The sequence below is a fragment of the Mustela lutreola genome, chromosome 1, assembly GCF_030435805.1.
Source record: "Mustela lutreola isolate mMusLut2 chromosome 1, mMusLut2.pri, whole genome shotgun sequence".
Lineage (NCBI taxonomy): Eukaryota > Metazoa > Chordata > Mammalia > Carnivora > Mustelidae > Mustela > Mustela lutreola.
Genome location: NC_081290.1, coordinates 10,536,055 through 10,559,435, shown reverse-complemented (window position 1 = coordinate 10,559,435; position 23,381 = coordinate 10,536,055). Strand labels below are relative to the sequence as shown.

Here is a 23,381-nt window from a genome sequence, read left to right as displayed (position 1 = left end):
TATTTTAATTTTTGGTCAAATGCTCATCTTCACCGATAGGCTATTTACTTCAGAATTAAAGAGATAACATCTGGCAAACTAGAGCCCGGGGTTCAGAGACTGCCAGTGGCCCCAAAATGGTGAAGCTAAGAAGAGTTAGAGTTTTAAAAATAGAATATGTGACAGGGCATGGATGCTTCCTGCAAAGCCTGAAATATTTACTAGTTGACCTTTCAAAGAAAAAGTTTGCTAGCTTGTGATCTAAATCATTTTTATGTATGTGGAATAGAAGAACTGAAATACATTTTTGACCACATGTCTTTTCTGAGCGGCCACTCGAGTGTAGTAAGCGTCCTTAGAGTTTGTGATGAAGTAAGCACTTCGATGGCTGAGGGCTGTGCGACTATCAGAGGGGTTTTAGCTGGAGAAAAACTATACTCAAAGTATGTGCATTCATAACCCATGTAAATATGGAGTGTCTTGGCATTTTTTTTTTTTTAGCTTGTACTACCCCAACAGATATATTAGCAATTTGGATTAACACTTGATGCATACTTTTCAGATTCTCAGAGGACACAAAATTGGCAAGGTTAGCTATCTACATTTTAAATCCTAGACTCAAGATAGAGAATGATGCTGACAGCCTGAAACCACAAGGAATTTAACAGGAGTGAAGGTAAATTATGTAAGTTCAAAACATGAAGTGAATAAGAACATATGAAACATCCCGCCTTATCTGGATAGAAAGTTTATGGCTTTCATCAGGAGTACATTTTTCAAAGATGCCCATTACTCAAAAACAGTGGAGGGGATGTAGTTATGGTAGGTAGGGTGGTGAGTTTCCCGGGCGCTCAGCTAATGGGAATAACTGAAGTAACATTTTCAGAACTCTGGGACAGGAGAAGTGTTGAGGGGTAGGAAAGTCGTGATGTTTACTTTAGAGTGAAAGAGAATAGACCGACTCCGTTGCCATGGGCATAAAATATAATAGGGGGTACATGTTTTGTGGAGGTCGTTTTTATTTTAATATAACGAGGAATTAGTAGGAAATAGAGCTTTGTCACTAACTTAGGAAGCTTTTATGAAGTCCTCCTTCTACAAAGCACTGTATTAGGGTTCAGGACCACAAAAAGGAATAGGACACAGTCTCCGCCTTGTAGGGGTTCTAATCACAGACCGTGAGATAAACCCATAAATAATGTAGGGTGGTAGAGATCTCAGCAGAGAGAAGGGAGTCTGAATTCTGCCAGCGTTGGGGAGTGGCCAGCAGTGACATCGGAGGTAATTCTTGAATTGAATGCTTTTACTCTATGCTCCACAAGAAGCAAATGACTGTATGTTAGGACCAAAGTCACTGGTTGGGAAATTGGACTAGACAGTCTTTGAGTTCTTTTAGGATTTTATGATTTGGTGAATGTCAAACGAATGGAAGATGGGGATTCAAAAATGGAAAACTCAAAAAAAAAAAAAAAAAAGAGGTAGAATGTAGCCCTGAAACTAGGGAACAAGGGAGCGAGTGAGCCTCCATATTCATGTCAGAAATGTGAGAAATTGGAAAATTGGGAAAATTGGGAAATTGGGAAAAATGGGAAAAATTGGGAAATTAAAAAAAAAGAAAGAGGTAGAACGTAGCTCTGAAGCTAGGGAACAAGGGAGCGAGTGAACCTCAATATTCACGTCAGAAACATGGCCATGATTTACTGAGAGCTCACCAGGTGCAAGCGGAGAACCTCTCAAGGAAACTTCGCGTAGCTGTTGTCTGTTTTTCTGCCAGAATTTTATTCTCCTCTTGATTCTCTTTATCTACTTCTTCCATATTTTCTATTGTTCTAATTTGGTGCCTGTTCTCAGAGACCTCAGTGGAGGGTACGTTAAAAAAAAATCTGCTAAATAAATAATAGCATGACTACTACAGATTTAATTATAGCCATACAGCTGCCTGTTTGAAGTGTTCTGCTGGGGCCATATGGTCCCTTGTACATCTCAGCCCTGGAAGGACCTGGTTTAAATGTTTCCCAGCTGACAGTGTTGAATTCTCAGAGAACGGCTCGCCGTCATTTGGAAGTCCGTAGATGGTGTGCTTTACCTCTGTTGTCTCTGCAGATGGACGTTTTATTGACAGTCGCTTACTAGGCTCCAAGCGGTCAGATACGAACGCCCCACCCAGACAGGTCTGCTTGGTCGTTCAGCAGGCTGATTTTTTGTCACCACATTGGATGTGCTAAGTGGAAAGTACTGCTATATTTAACAACGTTCACTCAGTGGCTTCTCAAAAACAGCATTTTAGTGGGTGATTCTTGTAATTATTTTCTGTCCCGGTGGAGTGGGGGAACAGAAGCGGGGGGCTTGGGAGAGGGCATCTCTTGTGCCCCTGCAGCTCTGGTAGGAGTGTGACCTTGAATGAATATGTAGCTTCTCTGGGTCTCAGGAGGGCCAGAATCGGCCCCTTCTGGGGTCCCTTTCAGTGTCCCAGATTCTGCAAGAATCATCTAGGGAACATGTTCTTGCCAGTGATGTGCGTCTAGCGTAGAAGGATGCTCTTTCTTTCCCCCCTTGTGGTGTTCTGAGTATCTCTTTTCCTCGTACAAATTCCCCATTCTTTGGACCGCAAAAAGCTTTCAGTATGATCTCTGTACACGGAGGCCTAAACCTCAGAGAATAGCAGTTTTGGCCTTCATTATGTACCTTTTCAAGTTAAAGGCTGTCTAATGCATTTTCCACGTCAGCAGTCCATTTAGTCTGTAATGAAATCATGGATGCTTTCACCAGAGAAATGCACGGTCACTGTGTAGGCACAAAAACTTGCATATAATTTCAAAGTGCCCATGGTCTCCCTGGAGTCCGACCAGGGATCCCAAGTTTACAGCCACTACTTTGTGCTTTGACAAGAGTCCTGGCTCTTCCGTCTTGCTCTGGGTGAAAGGAACCGCAGAGGTGGGTGAGGACAGAGAAGTGGAAGGCCGAAGCCCGAAGCCCCAGCTCTGAGGGTCACGGGGCACGGAGAGCAGAGGCCTGTCCAGCTCATGGGCGGCCGTGGCGTGGGGCATGTGGTGGGGGTGGCAGGCTGTGTTCTCTCCCCTTCCACCCAAGAAAAGCACTCTGCACCCATGTCGCTCGAGCTGTTCCCTTTAGATCCTTAGTCGCCTTCATTACCTCTGAGGATCCTACCCTCTCACCTTTTTGTTTTTAAAAGAGCAGTCTGTGTTTTTTTATTAGCCGTCTTGTATGTGTGCAGAGGAGAATACACATGAAACATTTCCCTTTAAACTGTAATTTTCTCTTGAAGTCATTAGCCCTGTGATGCTAATTTTTGTTTTGTCTTCATTTGATTGTTCCCTCTGCAGCCTCTCTCTCCCAGTGGCAGCTGGAGATCGTGGGGCAGAAAGAACAGAAGAAACCCTATGTTTAGGATCTTTCTTTTGGGGGTAGGAGAGGGAAGACTGTACACAGATCCTGCTTTTTAGATATTAATAGGTAGGGTGAGAGTCAGAAGTAAAGCATTTAAGTTTTTTTTTTTTTTCCCCTTTCTTCTGAAAGCATGGTCATTCAAGGACAAGGGTGTCATTTTGAGGGAATGCAGATAAAATGGCCTTGTTACCATGAGGAATTATGTTTGTTTTCACTCTATAGCTGTACTCATCCTCCTACGTTCTTGTCAACCGTCCATTTATCTGATTTTTCAGCTTTATTCTGGGGAAGGTATCTCTGCAGCCTTCTCTAGTTAAAAAGCCACGCATCTATAAACTTGGTAGAATTAACTTGCCTACAAAACCACTATACTGGATGGGTATATGGATTTAAATCTGTGATACAAACTGGGGAAGAGATTTCTTCCTAGAATTCAGAAAATTTTATCTGAATTAAATATGGGGTGGGTCTGTCTTTTACTTTATTCCTTTGGGAGAGAAAAATTTTATTATGCCAGTTACCTCTTCCCCATATATTCTAGGATGTTACTAAAGCTCTAACATGATTATAATTATTGTTAACCATTCTGTTGCTTAGGTTAAGATGAAGTGAAACTTTAGGGTGCAGGTTGTTTTTAGTGCTCAGTCAGGTTTTTAGTGGTGAATTTGTTGTTCATCAATATTGGTGAAATATTTGTTTTTGATGTTAGGGAGCATTGGACATTGGAAAAAACATAGTTCTCATGTTGGGTGTCATTCTCAACTCTTCTTCCCCCTCACTCCTTCTGTCCGGGCATTCCGCAAATCCTGTATGCTCTGCCTTTTGCTGTTTCTTAAATCTCTTCTCAACACCCCATCCCCACTGATGTTCTCTTGGTTCAGAGTCTCATAATATTCCTCCTTTGAACACGTTTTTGAGGGGTCCATTACTACTAGCTCAGCACTCTGCTTGAACACTTTCAGACATCATTCATCTACTCCTTTTAATCCTACGATCCCCATTTTATAGATGAGGAATTCAGCTTAGAGAAATGAAGTCATTTGCCCGTCGTTCCTCAACTAGGAGGAGGAAGGACTGAGGTTTGCTCAAAGCTCTGACCCCAAAGCTTATTCTTTCTCTCTACCTGGATTTAAAACAGCTGGAGAGGGGCGCCTGGGTGGCTCAGTGGGTTAAAGCCTCTGCTTTCAGCTCAGGTCATGATCCCAGGGTCCTGGGATCAAGCCCCATATCAGGCTCTCTGCTCAGCAGGGATCCTGCTTCCTCCTCTCTCTCTGCCTGCCTCTCTGCCTACTTGTGATCTCTTTCTGTCAAATAAATAAATAAATCTTTAAAAACAAAACAAAACAAAACAGCTGGAGAACAGTCACTGAGCTTAGCCTGGTAAAGCTTGGACTCTGGAGACAGAATTTGGTTTGAATCCTTACTCTGCCTTTTCTCGTTTCATAGTCTTAGGTTGTGTAATCTCTATGTCTCATCTCCTAATGGGTAAATAATGACAACAACAACTTGCTGATAGAAATGTGGTGAGAATTTAATAAGGTAACTCATACAAAGTTCCTGGTCTGATATCTGGCTAGGAACTATTGATTAAAAAATGTTAGTAATCATTAGTATTACTCTTAATAATTTAAAAATCATTATTGAAGGCCGGTGTGCCTCTTGGTGAGGGTGCTTTTTGAATGCAGTTTTATCAAACAGAGACTTGAAATTTTAAATTAGAAGGAATTGAGTGTGCAGCCATTCTCCAAAAGCAGGACTGCCTTTCAAAATTTTCCTGAAAATCCCAGAAAAGGTTAGGACTTTAAAGCACTTTAGCAGGGATTTAAAAACAAAACAAAACAAACAAAAAACAATGAATGGTAGCTACCAAGCAACCCTGATAGAAAAGTTATTTTTCATTGACCCATGCTCACAAGTTTTAGAACCAGTAAAGGCTCTTTGCTTCTGCAGAGACTTTTTCAAGTTTGTTACCATCCAATGGAGCACCTTTCCTGGACCTTCAGTGTCCTCACCTGTGTTTATGTGGAGTCCAAGGACACTACAACATAGGTGCGGTCACCTAGATTCTGTGCCTTTAACAGGTGTTTAGTGAGCACTTAATGCAAGGCTATGCCCTGATAAGGCACCGGGACCAAAGTAGAATAATATGTGGTTCCTTAATATAAGGTACTTTAGAACCCTTTTTATTTTTATTTTTTAAAATATTTAGAGAGCACGTGGTGGGGGGTGGGTGGGAGAGAATCCCACAAGCAGACTCCCCACTGAGTGCAGAGCTTGATGTGGGGCTTGATACCATGGCGGGTAAGATCACAGACCTGAGCCAAACCCGGGAGTCAAGAGTCAGATAGATGCTCGACTGACTTAGCTGCTCAAGGTGCCCAGACCCCCCTTTAAAGGTACTTTTCTAATAAAAGTGCCCAGTGATTGACTTGGCTGTGACTGAATGCACTGTGATAACTGTAATCACAGAGGGAAGACTAGGGTTCAGTGGTAGAACAATGTCAGGGAAAGTTGGGTCCCTCAAGGTCAAGCTTACTCTCCTTACCGTTCTTGGCTAGAGTTTGGAAGCGAAAGTTGTATTTAGCATCAAAGGGACAGGGCAGGGAGGGCAGGAATCCAGGCAAAGGGCATTTTTCCTCAAGTAGATTAATGAGTATTTCAGGTCTCCTTCCTTAATGCATGGAGCAGGTGACCTGCTTATATGTACAGTAGAATTCATGACACAACAATAAAAGAGGAAAATTAACTTCTAAAAACATTACCTAACCCAAGTACCACCTGGAGATTACAGATTCTTGATTTACTTTAAATACTTTTTAAGGTGCTGTTCCCCATATTTGAGTTTCCTGCCTTCTCTCCCTTTCTCTGATCCATTTTATTTTAAGTAATTAAATCATGTTAAATGTTTTATAGTGTGCCTAATTAAAATTTTTAAAGATTATCTGTACAGAGGGGCGCCTGGGTGGCTCAGTTGTTAAGCCTCTGCTTTTGGCTCAGGTCATGATCCCAGGGTCCTGGGATCGAGCCCCACATCAGGCTCCCCGCTATGTCTCCCTCTGTCAAATAAATAAAATCTTAAAAAAATAATAAAGATTATCTGTACAGAGCCCAAGCTATTATAGATGCTTGACATTGATTTTCTTTGTAAGAGGTTTATTTTATTATTTTATTTTTTAATCTCTTAAATATTTTATTTATTTGTCAGAGAGAGAGAAAGGCTGCACAGCAGGGGGAACAACAGACAGAGGGAGAATCGGGCTCTCTGCTAAGCAAGGAGCCTGATGCAGGACTTGATCCTGGGATCATGACTTGAGCTGAAGTCAGCCGCTTAACGGACTTAGCCATCCAAGAGTCCCTGTGTAAGAGGTTTAGAGATTTCAGAGCCCCATCTTCTAAATTTTAGGTAGCAAAATATATTCATCAGAAATTTCAGGGTTTCACAGTGTAGTGAAGTGAACAGAGCATTAAAAGTTAGAATTCATGTCCTGGCTTGGCCATTTAGCTGCATGAATTTCATGAAGTCCCTTCACTTTCTTGAAATTCAGCTTCTTTCACCAGGAAAATGGTTTAATAATATATTTCTCATAAGCTTGCTATAAGAATTCAAATAAGCTAGTAATTGTGAATTTATTTCAAATACTGTAAATAGCTATAAGCGTATTGACAGTATGATTTTTAATGATGTAAGACATAAGAAAATGTGACTAGAGATTTTGACAAGTTGATTTTAAACTAGGTCAGTACTTGAAATTTCATCCTATTTAGGAAATCAGAACTAATGGATTGTACTTAATGTTATATTTAGTTTAATAGCCATTTGTGAATGTGCTGCTTTGCAGAATCATTTGCATTAATGGTGGTAAGATGTCTATATTTGGAAGGAAAAATCAGAAAATCAAATTTTCACCCTCAGGGGACTGTTTTCATTTTGTATTTTTGAAAATGGAATAAACGAAAGGAGAAGAGTGTTCAAAAAGTAAAAACATGTAGCCACAGAGCCTTCTGGCACCTTGTGTGAGTTAATGACTTTGTTTGTACTCTTTCATATTTATTTTATGTACTCTGGAAATCTCAGATCATGTCATAAATGCTCACTACTAATAACATTATAAGTGATTGCCTAGATTTTGGATTCTGTAGGTGGTCAAGCAATAGCACCCATTTATTTATTTATTTATTTATTTAGCCTGTCTATTTATTTATTTATTTATTTAGTCTTTCTATTTATTATTAGGCCTCTTGGAATCTCAGGCAGTGGTTATTAAATTTAACCTTTGGAAATATTCTTCTAAATCACAGCTTGAAGATAACCTAAAGGCCAATCAGAACTTCCATTAAAAAGTAAACAAAAAATGTGTATAGAAATTATTCCATTAGTCCTGTTTGTTTACCAAAGAAGTCCCACAAATTAACTTAAGGGATCAGTAAAGGATATGTTTTTGTAACAGAAACATTTTAAGATGCTTTTTCTTTAAAAATTTCTTTTATTTTTTATTGACATAGAATGTATTATTAGTCCCAGGGGTACAGGTCTGTGCATTGCCAGGTTTACACACTTCACAGCACTCACCATAGAAAATGCTTTTTTCTTATGTGGTCTTGAAATCAAAAGCAATACCTGTTTACGCTTATGAAACAGTGATTCTTACTGTTTTCCTCCTTCTGCCATTTCCTAGTTAGGCAACCACACAACGAGAAAGAAAGGAGATTTAGGAATATAGTGCTGGGATATGTTGAAGAGATGGTGTTTGTCTAGGCTATTCAGAAACACCAAACCCTTTTCCTCTGTCCAGCATTCTCTTTAGAAGATCATCAAGGGAAATGTGTTCACAGAAAAACAAAGGCTACGAATCCTTTTATTACTGGCTGAACCTTTGGCTGCAAACCCCAAAGTACAACCCTGGTGAACTAGGCGGAGCCTTCTGCCTCATCTTGGTAGTTGTGAAGAGCATAGAAACAAAACAAGCTCCTTGAATTTGGAGCACAAGAGTAGGCCTGCATTTACACTGGGAACCCCCAACTATGAAGAAAGGCCAGAATAGAGCTTTTGGTGAGAATAGCTGTTTTCCCCATACCTGGGGGGAAAGCTGGCATAGGCTACTTGACTTAGAATTTGACTATTTTGGATCAGCTCTCTTCTTTGTATGTAGATCAAGAGGGCTGCCGGAAAGTAGTGAGGAGGGTGGGAGATAGGAACAGTCAACTAAACGTAGAAGCCAGCTGTAGGCTCTGCACTGGTTTCCAGCCATTACTCCAGGATTCCCAGAGTTTGAGTACTCCAAGCAATACACATAGTTCTTGGTAGGTCAAACATATTTCAAAAGTTATTCCAGGGATTCATTTTCACAAGGTGAGTAGCCTTGTGATGGTTTGCTTCTTCTTGCTAACACTGTTGGAAGCTAGTTTTAACCTGAGGACAGTATACTTGATTAGGTTATATTATATTAATGTTAAATAGTGGGCTATTAATGGTTTATATACTATTGGAAAATAAAGGTGGGCATATATCACTTCAGACATAATACAGTCAGGGGGTATCCCTGATATGCAAGATAGGAAGAGTGAAGAGAGTAGGGAGATTTACTTTTCATGTTGGAAAAACCAAAAAGAATGGAGAAGGAGTGAGTCCCACATTTTCTTTATATCTTGCTAGGTATTTTACCTTTTTATCTCTTCCAATCTTTACAAAAGCCTTTATGAATTAGGGCTGTGGAATATGGGATAAGTTTTTCACTGTCCTTGATTTCCTTTAAGGATTTTATGTCAAGGGAGAACTATATGTAAGCCAGATTTGCAATGAAATCATAGTTTATTTATTAAGAAACTCATTGTAGTATACATATTTTATTACAGTAGAATACATGTGTATGATTTACATATACAGACATTTATAAGTCATTACTTGATGATTTTTCACATGTGCACATATGTATAATTGTTACTCAGATTATGAAATAAAACATGACCAGCATGGCATATTTGCTTGCTTTGTCATGATTTCTTTTCTTATTTTTATTATTTTCTTCTTTATACCTTCTTTGGGTTTCATTTTGTATTCTCACTTCTTGAGATATATATTCATATCATCAAGCTTTGGATTTTCTTCTTTTGTAATATTTGCATTTAAGGACATGAATTTTACCCAATCTACATGTTTAACTATATCCTATAAATTTTAATATGTCATATTTTTGTATTATGAGTAATATTGACTTTAAGAAGTCAATAATCTATCTTTTAATCTTCAAAAAATATACTTTGATTTAAAAATGATTCTGCTGAGATTCTCTATATTGTAATCAATATTTTAAAATATTACTGTTGTTTCAAAATGTGTCTGGTAATTACAATCTGTAGCTCTTCTATGTTTCTAATTTCTGATTTTTCTTTCTCTTTGGTCCCAGTCATTTGATTTTATCTGCTAGTATGCCTAGTAATTCTGATTGACTGTCAGATATAATATGTACATAGTAGAGATAATTTGATACTCACGATGATACTTCTGCTTTTAGCTGGCATTTAGGTGAGGGACAGTTCACCCTAAAATTCATTCTGGAATTGAGCTGATTGGAAGCTGGGTTTCAGTCTCTATGTGGATTGGTCTATTACTAGTTTGCTCTTAAGCCTTGGATCTTGTCCTTTAGAGGTCCCAGCTGAATGCCTGGCATGTTTGTCCATTACTTTGAAACTGCTGAAGGCTCTGCTCAATTTTTGGAGATCTGCAGCTACCTAGAAGTCATAGGATGCCTTTAGAAGAAAATCAGAGCTGAAGTTAGCCTCACCTTTATGCAGTTTCCTTTTTCAGGGATATTGGTTCCTCAAGTTTTTTTTTTTTTTTAATTAATTTTTTATTTTTTATAAACATATATTTTTATCCCCAAGGGTACAGGTGCTGTGAAGTGTGTAAACCTGGTGGTTCCTCAAGTTTTTAATGTCACAATAACTTTCTGATGCCTTTAAGCAGATTATAAAAATTCTGCAGTTTTTCTTGCTGGAAGGGTTGGTGTGATGCAAGCTAGTTTACCATAGCTGAAAGTGTTTCTCTTAGAAACATTTTTTTTTAGGTTGGACATTTTTAGTTCACTAAATACACAGCTCCAGGCCTACAACCACCCACACAGACTCTAAATCCTGGGATTCATAGACTTAAGAGACATGTGTTATGATAGAGAAATATAGTTGAGCCTATGAAACAGGTTCTGAGTCTCCTTACCTAACCAGCCACAGGGATAAAGATGTCAGGTCTCTCTCTCTTGCTATCTTTTTAAATCCATTCACTTGTCTTTCTGTAAGAGAAAACACTTGCTTCTTGTCTCAAGGCACTGTAGCCTTCCCAGTAGAAAAAAGTACCAATGAATTTGTCAAACTCTACTCCATCAAATTGGCCATGTTCCCCCTCAAGGTGTAGAGAGAGGGAGGGGACAGAAGCAGAATCATCTCACTCTTGTGAGTGAAAGAGCACTTTTTTCCTACCCTATCAGTTAATATTGTTTGCATATAGTAAATGAATAAATTTATACTCAAGTAGCATAAATAATTTACTAAGATGCTGTTTGACCTAGGCGTTCTCTCATACTTTTGAGTTCCTTGAATCCTAAAGGTATGGATTTATTCTCCAAAGCCATTATCTGAGGCACCACTCAAGAGTCAGCCTCAACGAGATTAAAATATAGGGTGACCATATAATTTTTTTTGTTTTTAGCACAAGACACTTTTGAGAATGAAAGAAGGCAATAGCAATTATATCAGCAAATGGGGTAAACTGGGACTGTCATGAAGAAACTGATAGGTATGGTGACCCTACTTTACCACAAAATATTTCTTTGCAGTGGAAGGATATAGTTCCTGAGTGATCTATAGTGAGCTTAGCAGATGAGTTTGTTTGGGAAGGAATAAGAGCTATCAATTTTCAGAGAGAGTGGAAGGAGGGAAATCAGCAGGAAGAAGAAAAGATAAGCTAAGAGGAAGAAAAGAAGATAGGAAGGTACACCAATAAGAAAGCCAGGAAAAACCTCTTTACCAAGGAAAGCAGGTGGATGTTAGCATGTAGACATGAATCATTAAGCAGGATGAACTGAGAATAAATACAGACTGGAACATTAAACTTATTCTCATTGAGAAAAAAAGAGAATGCATAGAATGCGGTAGCAGTAGGTGTAAGCTTTGTAAAAATAATGAGAAAGTATCCTCAAGATTATATGATTTTTAAAACATCACTTGTAGTAAGAACATCAAACAGCCCATAGGATCCATTCTAATAAATCAGATTCAAAGGATAAACCATGAATATTCCTGGTTAAAAGTGACACTTCATAGCTGATGCACTCATTTTAAAATATGCTAATTAATGGCAGACAAAAGAGGTAGGGTTTAAATGACTAAGTGCTTGGGAATACTTATCAGGTGATGCTGTTGGTCAGAGGGTGAAAGTAAGGAGGCTAGGAGAACACAGTGGTAATCAAATGGTCATCCCAGTCACTTTATGGTTGGTTGGCCATTACTTAGTAATGGGTCCCATATAGAAAACATAAAAATTACCTTCACAGAAGAGGGCAGGAGAATCTGGACCTGAGTAGAGTATAGAAGATTGACTTTTCAATTAGCTATATATGATGCATATCACTTGTGCGAGTAACTTTGATTTTATCTCACAGAGCTATCATCCCAAGTAACCGATCTCTTTCATAATCAGTCCACTTGTTCTGCTTTGTCCAATCATAATCTCTAGTTTCTTGGCATGCTAATACTGTGATCCCTGAGTCTTAGAACACCACTCAGAAAGTAAGGAGGCACAAGAAAGTATAAAAATGAACATGTGTGGCAGAGGACAAGCCATATACTTCTGAGTATTCATAGCAAGATCTTACTCTGGAAGAAAGAATACAAAGTAGTATAAAATGAATCAGAAATGCACACATCTGGCTGGATTCACAGAATTGGTGGTGTCCCATTTGAAATCAATTTCGTTGAGATCAAGTTTGGTAAAAGGAATTCGTATTCACCGTGTGTGTTCTCATAGTTGACCTTGCATAAAATCCAGGCTGTGTATCCCTTGGAGAAGCAACTAGTGATATATAGGAAAGGAATGCCAAACTTTATCTTTGGAATTCAATCCAGATGAGTTTATTGGGTGATTTTCAACCTGATTTGAAAGCCCTGGATTCTGCTCTTTCTTCATTATTTGCTCTTGTTCTTTTAGTTTCTGGTTATTCTTTACCTTTTTGTTCAATGTTTATGACTTTTTCTTAGAGTAGGGTTTGTCTCTTCTCTGCAGTGCCCACTACCAGGGTTTAAGCATTCTAGGAATCCATAAAGTTTGAAGAGAATTAAATGGAATTTAGAGTGGATTTAAATGGGAAGTGAGAAAATTTGTCCAAAATAGCATTTTAAAATGTTTTCAGGGGCACCTGGGTGGCTCAGTGGGTTAAGACTCTGCCTTCATCTCAGGTCATGATTCCTGGGTCCTGGGATGGAGTCCTGCATCGGGCTCTCTGCTCAGCAGGGAGCCTGCTTCTCTCCCCTCCCCCCGTCTGTCTCTCTGCCTACTTGTGATCTCTCTGTCAAACAAATAAATAAAATCTTTAAAAAAATGTTTTCATATCATAATATGCCTTATGTATCTCTGAGTAGGAGATAAAGCATTCCTAGGCTTATAGGCATATTCAAGGCTCTGAGAATATCTGGAGTATAGAAACATTTAATCTTAATTGACTTATATTCCTCAAATATATTTGACAAATACATTTTTTTTCAAAGGGTCTGGACTCTTCAGTAGACAGAAATCACCTCAAATTAATTTAAACCCAACATGGAATTTTCTGGCTTATGCAATAAGTAAGAATTCTTGATGAGTTCACAGAATGGAGAAGTTGCAGGATCTCAGGGCCTGGGACTTGGGACTCAGAAATTTCTCTTGTCATCTGTTTTTCTCTCTTGCTTTCATCTACTTCCTTTTGGGTGTTGACCTCATTCTCTCCTAGTGTGGACAGTCCGTGACAGGCTCTTTCAACATGGAGGGGAACAACCTCAAGTGAAAGGAAAAATGTTGATCTTTATACAAGTAAAATACTAATTAACCAAAAGGGTTTGGTTCCTGCCTGAGTCACATATCCATCCTTTGGATCAATCACTGTTATCAGGGGAGGAATCTTCTAAGATTGGCAATATTCAGGCCTTTAGTCTGTTTAGATGGCCTGGTCAGTGGGGTTATGTCTAGAACCTTTAAGAGAGGCGTTTGGACAGCTTATTGGGAAGAGCAGAAATAATAACCACTCTTCATTCGGTCAACAGATATTTATTCAGCCTTTCTCTTCAGGCACTCTTTAAGGCATTAAAGGTACAACACTGAACAAAATAAATGGATATTTCTTCCTTCATGGAACTTACTTTCTAGTGGGGTGGCAAGTAGTAAAGATAATAGCTAAAACATGGCATGTTTGTGATAAGTACAAAGAAGGAAAAAATAAAGTAGGGAAAAGGAGTGAAAAGAATCTGTAGGGAGAAGGAAGTTGATATTTTAACTAATGTGGCTGGGGGGAGATTCACTGATGAAAAGGTGACTTTTAAATAAAGATCCAAAGAAAGTGAAGGAGGAAGCTATGTTTCTTTCAAGACATTACATTCAGAAGCAACAGCAGGTGTAAAGGCCCTGAGGTTAGAGCGTATCTGGCATGTTTGAGGGAGGACATGGAGTCTGGAGTGGTGGGTATGGAGAAGACTGGAGGAGAGCAGGAGGAAATAAGGTCAGATTGCAGAGAAGCCAGGTGATGCTGAGGTCGTGACTTATCCTCACAGCATTGCCTTCCCTCTTAGTGAAATGACTTTGAGAAGCAGAATGGCAAGATCTGACTCCTGATTTGACTGCTCTGGCTACTTTGGTGAGTAGACTGGAGGCAAGATCAGAAGCAGATAATCCAGCCACGAAGCCAGTGCTAGTATCCTGGAGAGAGAGATGATTGTAGCAGATGATAGTGGACGAGGATAGAGGCAGTGGAGGTGGTGAGAAATGATCAGATTCTGGATATACTTTGAACGTGGATTCAATAGGATTTGCTGGTAGAATGGGCATGGTGTGTGAGAGGAAGGTAAGTGTCTAAGATGACAGTAAGGTCTTGGCCTGAGCAATGAAAGGATGGTTGCCATTAGCCAGATGAGGAAGACTGCAGGAAGAGCCAGTTTGAGGAGACTGTTGGGTGGGCTCAGTTTTTGGATAAGTGAAGTTTGAAATGCTTATTAGACATCCAGGTGGAGATTTTCTAGGTCTGGAGTTCAGGGAGAAGGTCCTGGCTGAAGATACAAATATGTGAGTCATCAGCATATAGAAGGTGTTTAAAAGCATGAGCTTTGATGAACTCACCAGAGAGTGTGTGTAGATAGCAAAGAGCCCCTTGGGGGCTGAGTACTGAGGTACCTCAGATACCATATGTGTTTATTTTAGAAAAAGCTTTTGAGATCTGCTGATCTAAAGGAACATGTCTTTAGAACTACATCTCTTTAGAACATGTAGAATATAGTTTACTTCCTTTGGCCTTAAAAATAAAAAAAAATTATATATATATATATATATATACTCCTATTTTTCCAATATGGGGATGATAATCTCATTAAATGTAGCATAGCACTCTAGCATAGCACTCTAAGACATTCTGTAGAGGAATATAATTGACTGTGGGCTATTCTTCATGTATTCTGAGTCAGGTAGTTAATTAGTGACAGATCTGGACATAGGTTCTAGAGTGAGACTTGGGAAACTAACCTTCCTGGGCATTTGATGGATTTTGGTCTGATTTTTAGTGCTACAGAGCTCATTCTTTCCATTCATAATATTTATTACAGCTGAGTTATGTGCAGTGTAGTTGCCCAGTACAATGGGGGATAAATTATTCTCACCCTCAGGAAATTGGGGGAAAAGATTTAAACTTTCAAAAGTATGATTCAGAAGTGAGTACTTCCAGAGTTCCCAAGAAAGTGGGGTTGAGATAGTTAAATGGCTTATACTTAGATGTTTAGAGGAGGTAGAAGGATGTTTAGAAAAGGTAGAAATGTGGAAAGGAAAGTTTTTATAATGAATGTGGGATTCTACATAAACTGAATAAGATTATCAGATTACCTGCCTAATTAGACAGAGCAAAGAGTGTGCTGGAGAGATGGGAAATAAAATCAGATTATTATGAAGCTGTTTGTAGTGGGAACTCTCTGGAAAGAACCCAAGGAAGATTATTCTAAGAATGATATTTTGTTAGGCATTTGCGCCACTTAGCTGTACCCTGTACTCTACTCTGTGTTTTGGAAAACAATTCGTTATTGCAGCTTCCTTAGGTGATAATAACAGTTTTGGCAATTTGATGCTTTTTAGACCCTTCCCATGACTGCTGCTCTTTCACTATTTATAGACTCAAATAGTTTTTTTTTTTTTTTAAATATTAACATTTCTTGGAGGACTAATGGTATAAACTTTGGAAAATTCCCTTACTTCTTAGAAGTAGTCATGTTCCTAACATCTAAATATCTTGCCTTTGCTTTTTCTCTGTGTTTATTTGGTTCCACTAAATTATTAGCCCTGATGTCCTTGCTTTTTGCCTCATAACTTGCTTCTTAGATGAACTACCAAATTTAAAAAATTCTGTAAAAATGCTAATGAGGGTGATGGAGTTTTAGGGATTACTTCTAATGTCACTTATTTTCTCCAGTCAATAACTCTGCATATGGGGGTGCCTGGGTGGCTCAGTAGGTAGAGCATTTGAGTCTTGATATCAGGGTCCTACGTTCAAGCCCCACATTGGGTGTGGAGCTTACCAAAACAAAACAAAACAAAAAACAAAAACAAAAGAGAGAGAGAGACAGGGAAAAAACATCTATAAATGGAAATTGTTATTATAACCCCTATAACTTTTTTTTTTTACTGTAACCTTTTTATTAATGGGGGAGATTGGACCATGTCTGCCATCTCAACAGTAATTCATGGCAAAAAGTACTGAGTTCACTGGTAACGTTTGACCTAAGGGAAGGGCCTTTATATTGATGATTAGTATATATCAGAAATCTATGCCTTTCATATGGCCCTGCAAAGTTCTTATCTCCATCTTCCACGATTGTTGAAATGTCTTCCTTGAGCTGTGGAAGGTGTTTCCCATTCACTGAAGAGTGCTTGAACAGGCCTGTTCTAAGTGGAACTTGAGGAAGCCCAGGAAAGGGACAAATAGCACCTGTAAGTTAAGCTTTCCAAGTGACCATAAGAAGCAACCTTTATTCCCTGAGAAAAATCTCTTTATACTTTTACCTCCTCCTCAAATTTCCACCTACCATCTCTCCCTTCCTCCTCAGCTTACTTCTCAGTTCTTGCTTAGTTCAAGGTTACTTGAATTACTTCTTTGGTTGTCCCCTGTATCTCCTGTAGCAGTAATCTGTCTCATTAACATTCCAAAGTGTTAGCACACTTGCCATTAAGAAGAAATTCTCTATTTTATGTTTTCCTTTACCTACTTTCCTATTCCTTGCCTTTTCTTGGTAGCAATATTTCTCGAAATAATTCTCTCTACTGCCTGTCTCCACTTCTTCACTTCCTGTTCTTCACCGGGCACTCTGGTGTCCACCGTAACTGCTCTTGTCAAGATCACCCAGCACCGCCATCTTGATGAATTCATTCATCCATTCTTAGTTCTCATCTTATTTGAACTTTCAGCAGCCCGTGACTCAGCGGATATACTTTCTTCATCAAGCCCTTTCTTCACCTGATAGTTGGTGTATCCTGGTTTTCCTCTGACCTGAATGGCTGCTCTTTGAGGGTGTCCTCTGCTGAGATCTCCTCCCATTCCTATAAAAGATAAAGTGGTCCAGTGTTTAGGTCTCATCCTTCTTCTCTATCTACACTTACACTCAAGGTTGTGTCATCCTGTCCCATATTCCTAAATTCTCTTTATCTGGTAATATCTTCTAAATGTACGTCTTCCAACTTCACCTTTCCATCTGGGTTTTTAGTAGGCAAGCCCCACCTAAAACTTCCCAAACTCCTTATGGTGGCCATCAAGGCTCTTACCACCTGCCCCCCACACCCGTGCAATATTTCATTTGCTGCTGTTTTCTCTTCTTTGCTCCTTTAACTACCCCCCGCACTCACCTCTTACTCTACCTGTCTGCCAAGCTCTTTTCTGCCTCGAGCCTTTGCACTTGCTGTTCTCTTTGCCTAGAATATTCTTTGAGCAGATCACTGCATGGCTTGTCCCCTCAATCCAGTGTAAAATGTACTTCTTCAGAGGCTTTCCCTGACTACCGTATCTAAAATAGTACCTTCCAGCTTGTTTTATTTTTCCTTCTTAGCACTTATCACTACTTTAAATAATACTTTATTTCTCTTCTGTTAGAATATGACCCAAGAAAGAGAGAATTTGTTGATCTATCCCTGTATTCCTAGGGGTTAGATCAATGGCTGGCTCATAGTAGACTCTCAACGTACATAGTAGACTCTCACTTATTGAGCAAGTGAATAAATAAATAAATAGTTTTATACGTAAATGTAGTTTTAGGTGTAAGCCATGTGATTACACCTTCAATATTTTTTGAATCCAAAGTACAGAGTAATGTTTATATAATAGAAGGGTTAAATGTAGTAGAAAAATGGCTAGCTAGAGCCTGTTGTGTGTAGACTCATATAAAGGAATTGCCTTGGGTGATATATGGAGTATCTGTTTTTGTTCCCTTCTCTGGAAATAAATTGTGTTTTCTTGGCTCTTCCCATGCAGCTGAAGAATAAGTTCATGAAAAAACTGCCACGTGATGCAGAGGCCTCCAATGTGCTTGTTGGGGAGGTTGACTTCTTGGATACTCCTTTCATTGCCTTTGTCCGGCTCCAGCAGGCGGTCATGTTGGGCGCCCTGACTGAGGTCCCTGTGCCCACACGGTAAGCTGCTCCCTGACCTGCTGGGGTCTACTATGTGCTTACAGAGTGGTTTTGGCTATAGAATCAAGGATGCATCCAGAGCACGCATCTTGGAAAGGTTTGATCTGAAATAATGATTTAGCCTGTCTTTCATGCTATTAAATTACTTGGCACTTATATAATAATAATAATAATAATAATAATAATTGTAATAACTATTTGGGCCATGTACTGATTTATTCATAAGGATTAGTTGATTTAATTCTCACAGTAATATATATATTTTTAAAGTTTATTTATTTTAAGTGATCTCTACATCTAGCATGGGGCTTGAACACACAACCCTGAGATCAAGAGCCCCTCTGACTGAGCCAGCTTCTCATAATAATATTTTTCAAGTTTAAACTTTAAGTATATGGATTTTACAGATGAAGAAACTGAGTCTGAGAATTTAAGTAACTTGTCCAATGTCATACAGATGGTAAATGCTTCAGAGGTCAGAGTTGCTTTGGGTTGCTCTACATTTTATCAGATAATTGGTAGCATATACATACATACATACACATGTGTGTGTATAAATATATATATGTGACTACGTGTATATAAATATTCACACTTTTACTGGTTTTGTAAATGTAAAATCATTAAGCTGCTCACTTAAATATGCACACTTTTACTGTTTTGTGTTGTATCATATCAATTCTGATTCTAAAAGGGAGCGTATTAGGATTATTACGACCATGTCCCCACTGCACCAGTCCAATCCACCTCGCAGCTGAGCTCGAGAGTTTGAAGCTGGACTTACCGAGTGCTGTAGGTAAACAGGAGTTAATACTTCAGCTTGTGCTAAAGAAGCATTTAAAGAGAAGTTTGTAATCTTCAAGTTGACATCATAAAATTATCACGTGAGGGGGGTGCTTTTTTATGGGCAAGGACAGGTGACTTCCATCTCTTTTAGGTTTCCTCACGTGAGCAAGAAAGGTTGTGACTCCTCCTCAGTGATCTCAGATGGTCTCAGCCTCATACCCTGAGACAAGGGGCTCCGGGTTTGCTTTGAGCCAGGTTGGGAGAGAAATGAGAACCTTTCTTTGTGGCCTCCCGAGTCATAGATTACAGGCTCTTTTTTTTCTTTTCATACAGGTATTTTCTCCTTATTCTTCTATTTCTTAGACACTTAAAATGGGAATAATACTAGTAGGCAGTCAGTGGACAAATGGCAAATGACAGGAAATGATCATAACTTACTCAATTAATGGGATCATCACAATTCGTGTTTTCCGTAACTTGGTTGTTCACTTGAAAACATTGCAGCCGAGCCTTGCACGTCTACCTGAGCAACCACCTGCTGGGCTGCTCGCTGACTCAGATCATGGCTGACGTCCGGCTCTTGTGCCCCTGTGGTTTCTTTCATGTCTCTTTGGACTAATTTTACTGGGGCTTAAAGGAAAAAAAAACAACAGCAAAAACACGTCACGAAGTGTTAAGTTGCTCTTGCGTTTTCATTTTTCTTACTACTTTTCTCTAGAAGCTACAAGAAAGACTATTTTAAAGGGCTTTTTATTTAACAAGAACAGGAGTTCCTTGTGCGGCAAATCATGACCATTTGTGTATCTCTTATCACCTGCTCCCATCTGGCTCATTCTGTTCTTCTGTGCAGGAGCGTGTTTCCAGTCTGCAGGTGAAAGACAGCATCATTTGAATGAACAAAAGATGCTCGGCAGTTCAAGGGAATGTAATTCAATAATGCCATAAAACTATTTCAGGGCAATAATCTGAACAATATAGCCAAGCATGTTAACATTTTTCCAGGAAACAGTTTTATCCATTTGCTGTCCCCTGAAGCAGCGCATGCTGTAATCACTGAGCAGGGAGTCTCATTAGCCTTTTTGTGTATGAGTAATGTGGGGCCATCGACAATGGCTGCATCCTGTGAAATCCAATCAAGGAAATCCCACAAGGAGCGGTAGTCATTGTGAAGGACTGCCTCTGTACTCAGTGTTGTGCTTTAAGGCGCTCCCCTGTCCTACTGCGGGGAGACCTGAAAAGTCTGGTTTTGTGGACATTTGCTAACTGTCATTTTTCCTTGAGAAGGAGGAAGAAAGTTATGCTCTTACATTTATGATTGTTATTATTACTCTATGTAATAAGTAATGTTATGGCCATGTACTTTTTTTTTCTTTAATAATTTTTTATTTTTTATAAACATATATTTTTATCCCCAGGGGTACAGGTCTGTGAATCACCAGGTTTACACACTTCACAGCACTCACCAAAGCACATACCCTCCCCAATGTCCATAATCCCACCCCCTTCTCCCAAACCCCCTCCCCCCAGCAACCCTCAGTTTGTTTTGTGAGATTAAGAGTCACTTATGGATTGTCTCCCTCCCAATCCCATCTTGTTTCATTTATTCTTCTCCTACCCACTTAAGCCCCCATGTTGCATCACCACTTCCTCATATCAGGGAGATCATATGATAGTTCTCTTTCTCTGCTTGACTTATTTCACTAAGCATGATACGCTCTAGTTCCATCCATGTTGTCGCAAATAGCAAGATTTCATTTCTTTTGATGGCTGCATAGTATTCCATTGTGTGTATATACCACATCTTCTTGATCCATTCATCTGTTGATGGACATCTAGGTTCTTTCCATAGTTTGGCTATTATGGACATTGCTGCTATAAACATTTGGGTGCACGTGCCCCTTTGGATCACTACGTTTGTATCTTCAGGATAAATACCCAATAGTGCAATTGCTGGGTCATAGGGCAGTTCTATTTTCAACATTTTGAGGAACCTCCATGCTGTTTTCCAGAGTGGCTGCACCAGCTTGCATTCCCACCAACAGTGTAGGAGAGTTCCCCTTTCTCCGCATCCTCGCCAGCATCTGTCATTTCCTGACTTGTTGATTTTAGCCATTCTGACTGGTGTGAGGTGATATCTCATTGTGGTTTTGATTTGTATTTCCCTGATGCCGAGTGATATGGAGCACTTTTTCATGTGTCTGTTGGCCATCTGGATGTCTTCTTTGCAGAAATGTCTGTTCATGTCCTCTGCCCATTTCTTGATTGGATTATTTGTTCTTTGGGTGTTGAGTTTGCTAAGTTCTTTATAGATTCTGGACACTAGTCCTTTATCTGATATGTCGTTTGCAAATATCTTCTCCCATTCTGTCAGTTGTCTTTTGATTTTGTTAACTGTTTCCTTTGCTGTGCAAAAGCTTTTGATCTTGATGAAATCCCAATAGTTCATTTTTGCCCTTGCTTCCCTTGCCTTTGGCGTTGTTCCTAGGAAGATGTTGCTGCGGCTGAGGTCGAAGAGGTTGCTGCCTGTGTTCTCCTCAAGGATTTTGATGGATTCCTTTCGCACATTGAGGTCCTTCATCCATTTTGAGTCTATTTTTGTGTGTGGTGTAAGGAAACGGTCCAATTTCATTTTTCTGCATGTGGCTGTCCAATTTTCCCAGCACCATTTATTGAAGAGGCTGTCTTTTTTCCATTGGACATTCTTTCCTGCTTTGTCGAAGATTAGTTGACTGTAGAGTTGAGGGTCCATTTCTGGGCTCTCTATTCTGTTCCGCTGGATCTAGCAGCTATATGTAGCAACAAGGTTCTCTAGTTAGTTACTGGCTGAATGTACTTGAGCTTGGTGCTTGGACCTGCACTGGTGCCAGCTGGGTGGATGCTACCTGCCTAGGTACCCTTCTTGCCATGCATGTGAAGGCAAACAAATTGTTCTTTGATATTTGGCAACTTGTTATGACAGGTTTATGATTCTCCCAGTATCTTGTGGACCCTTAGCTCGCTGTCATCTTTTGTCTGTCCATGGAGGTTGCCACTCACTCATATTTATGAGCGATGTAGGGGATAAGTAGTATTATTCCCATTTCACAGCTGAGAGATGGAGGCGACGGGGAGAACCATGTTCAGTGCTAGAAACAGAACTGCAGATTTCTGACTTGAAGCCAGGCTTTTGGGGAGAATCTAAGGAGCTATGTAGAGTGGATTTGAACAAAGTACGGTTAAGGTCTTCCCATGAAGAAAAATAAAAGACCCTGATAGTTTGCTCTTTTCTGATCTTGATTTTCACATTTAAGGCAAATACTATTCAGTAAGTTCTGGTCCTCTACAAAATTAGAATATTTACCCTTTCCATATCACTGTCAGTTAATATTATTTTATGTGATACATGGTGATGTGCCCGAGAGCAGCAGTTTGTGCTTAATTATCAAAGCCATAGAAAATCTCATTTTAGGGATTGGGATGGAGATCCTGCTACTTCAGTCCTGTCGTGTCCAACAGTTCAGTCGCTAGCTGCTGCTTACCATATGTAATGTGGTTGGTTATGGTGCGTTTGTGGTCCTCATTTATCTATTGTGGAAGCTACGGTTTAGCCATGGTTTCCAAAGCCGCTAAATATGAATAATGGCTTATTTGATTCACTGCTGTTTTGAGAGCAGGGAGTAAACGATTGGTACATGCTGAGTTTATTCTAGAAATAGCTGTGATATATCAGGAAAGGGGGGTGCACATCCTTTCTGAAAAGATTGAGTGGTTTAGGAAGGCTGGCTCTTTTTCTGATATTATGCCCTGTTTCTGCCTATAATTATTTTGTGAATGTGAGTATAGTCCTTTGGTTCCGGACAGAGATCATCTGGTACTTATTTTTGTTGTGGAGAATGCTAGAGGCACCCTCCCCAGGCATAATTAGGTCTGTGAAAAAGCTCACAAGAGTAGAGGAGCCTCATGCAGATTCTTGAGACAACTAGCACTATCAAAAATTCTAACTATGACTTTATTTCTGGTTATGAGTGGATAAAAAGAACTCAGTAACATAAATTAATTTATTTTCCCCAGCTGTCAACATGGCTGTGCCCTTCCAGCCACACAAATGTGATGTTTACTCTAATTTGTTAATCAAGAAAAAAGCTTCTGGTTAAAAATAACATCTGTCCATTGACAAAAAACAGCTTGGGTCATGAAAGGAGTTTCCAGTTGTATAAAAGCTGAGTTTGGCAAGATATACTTCTATCATAGAAGTTGTAACAGCTTTTGCTTCTTTAAGGGTTAAAGGGAAAAGAACATGTTTCAAGCAGAGGGAACTTCAACTTGATGAGTT

At 39.4% G+C, this 23,381-nt stretch overlaps 1 protein-coding gene across 5 annotated transcripts in view; it reads left to right on the top strand.

Moving 5' to 3' along the window:
- SLC4A4 (solute carrier family 4 member 4) overlaps positions 1–23,381 on the top strand; it is a 386,600-nt gene that overhangs the window by 216,351 nt on the left and 146,868 nt on the right. For all 5 annotated transcript variants that reach the window (XM_059159558.1, XM_059159548.1, XM_059159567.1 and 2 more), the window contains exon 8: positions 18,126–18,283. In XM_059159558.1, coding sequence (XP_059015541.1) covers positions 18,126–18,283 — 158 coding nt within the window. The remainder of the gene's footprint in view (positions 1–18,125; positions 18,284–23,381) is intronic.